The sequence below is a fragment of the Hyalella azteca genome, unplaced genomic scaffold (assembly GCF_000764305.2).
Source record: "Hyalella azteca isolate HAZT.00-mixed unplaced genomic scaffold, Hazt_2.0.2 contig14113, whole genome shotgun sequence".
NCBI classification, from domain to species: Eukaryota; Metazoa; Arthropoda; class Malacostraca; order Amphipoda; family Hyalellidae; genus Hyalella; species Hyalella azteca.
Window position 1 is genome coordinate 2045 of NW_025944009.1, and position 2088 is coordinate 4132.

The 2088-nt window shown below is 50.4% G+C and overlaps 1 protein-coding gene across 1 annotated transcript; it reads right to left on the reverse strand.

Moving 5' to 3' along the window:
- Positions 1 to 477: 477 nt before the first annotated feature.
- LOC108679087 (DNA damage-inducible protein DIN7-like) lies at positions 478 to 2055 on the reverse strand. Its single transcript, XM_018167612.1, has one exon. It carries the CDS (start codon positions 2053 to 2055, stop codon positions 478 to 480), a length of 1578 nt encoding a protein of 525 aa, XP_018023101.1.
- Positions 2056 to 2088: the final 33 nt, after the last annotated feature.

Sequence of the window (2088 nt, forward strand, 5' to 3'; positions counted from 1 at the left end):
TCTCACCAACCTTATGCCCCCTTTGATTGCAGAAGAGATGGAAGCTGCCTCTAATGGGACAGAGAGTGTAAATGAGGTTTCAGATGAGGNCACACACACACACAACCAAGAAATGGAAAAGGAATTGTGGGGAAAAGGGGAAGAGGAAGGAGGAAACAGAAGAAAAGGAAAGAGACTGACAGAGACTGACAATACATTACTCGCTATGTTTATGTGGGTTCAATTGAGTATAGTTACTCTGTGATGAACAATTAATTGTACTCAATGAACGAAACTCAGTTGCAGCCCCCGTATCCTGACGGTAACTTGCAGATGGGAAACTACTCAGCCTTGCCCCATACACTAATACCACGAGCATTCATTGCAATACGAGCCTCATTAAAGGCAGCCTTGTCAAGAACCTTGTTCAGGGCTTCGGCTGTAATAGCTCTAGACCTATAGGCCCTCCTCTGTGGGGGCTCCTTGTCGGAAGTACCTCTACGGTTGTCCTGTGCTGCCGACGACTCTCCGGTAGTTGGGTATGCTCTTTGAAAGGCTCTTTTCAATCCCTTTGCTGATCTTCCATGGAGGGGCAGTTGCCGGACAGGAATACGGACATCGACAGCTTGTTTTTCGTCCCCCATCCAATAACATGGCAGAGTGCATGCTGGATGCCCTTATTGCCCCCTTGAAGAGGGTTGCACCAGCACCACGTGGAGTGGCTGTGCCACTCACGGTTTTCTGACTGAAGTGATGGTTACAGGTGAGGTCATCCAAGAAAGGAACCCGGTAGCCCTTTTTGAGCACATCGACGTCCATGTACCAGTTGTCTGTGGGCATCCCTGTTGGGGTCATCATAACTACCACACTTGGGGCAACATCAGCAAAGCAACGTGGCACAGGCAGCATGTCGCCTCGTGCGTAGCCGTGGGGTGAAGCTCCTGCTGCAGTCACACGTTCAAGGGCAGTCTGTGGGCTACCTGCCCATTGCTCAGTAACAGCATCGGGTGTAGTGTCTGCATCACCACAAGATAGGCGGTTGACAAATGCCTGCTGATTTACGTTGTACACTGCCTGATGCTTCATCGCAAATGTTGCACGCCTGACCCCATCCTCAAAAGAGAGGCCGTCTGGTTGCCCACTCTGCAGCTCAGCCTTTTGGTGCTCCGTCGAGCGTGCAGAGCTTAAAAAAGCAAGTAGGTCGTTGATGTTGGATACAGCCATGCCATTGCTTCCCGCCTTCATCATCAGCTCGTATCCTTTCTTTAGAGCGATCCCGTGAAGACCCCGGCAGTAGTCGTTACCAACCATGCATGTCAGCCACAAGAGCTGATCGTGAGTCCAGTATGTGAAGTCGTACAACTTTGTGCCCCGCTTGGTATCATGCTGGTGCACACAGAAGATATCAGCTGACGTAATGACCAGGCCTTGGCCACTGTTGATGGTGGGTTTAACGATAAAATTCTGCAGTTGCCGACCTCCATAAACAATGAAGTCGCTGTCCTCTGACCAAATGAAGGCGATGTCGCCGCACGCCACCATGTGGAGCAACTGATGGTCTGCCTCAAACGGGGCAACAACCACCTGAATGCCCTGCTCAACTGCCTTCCTGGCAAGTAGGCCGAGGTACTCTTTCGGAGCACGAATGGCCTTCTTATATGCCTCATCCGATTTATGGACTTCGTGTGCCATTTGGTGATGCACGGCATCAGTGTAAGCCTGCAGAGAGGCCCTCTTTCGTTCGTCTACGGTGTGTTGCTTAGACGGTGGTGTCTCTCCGTCAAGCACCACAATTATTTCGGCCTCATAGGAATCGGCAAGCTTCTGTATAAGGCCTAATCCCTTGTCAAGAAGCTTCGACCAAAAAGAAACAGGAAGGTCGTGCTGCCGCCCATTATCAGTATACAAAAAATGGCACAGTGATTGTGCCTGCTGGTAGTCGAGTGTCTTGAATACGTGTTGGTACACCAAGATTGACACATCAACTCCAATTCTTTTGCCCCGTGTCTGGTCCACAATTCTGGTGCGGTTGGCTTCTTTGACACCGAAAAAAGGGAAAACGCCTGTCACTCCCATTCTCCCCTATCTAAGAGTCCATTTCAGGTAAAG

Excerpts from the sequence above, each read along its gene's own strand:
- LOC108679087 (XM_018167612.1), bottom strand. The coding sequence starts at position 2,055 with ATGGGAGTGACAGGCGTTTTCCCTTTTTTCGGTGTCAAAGAAGCCAAC.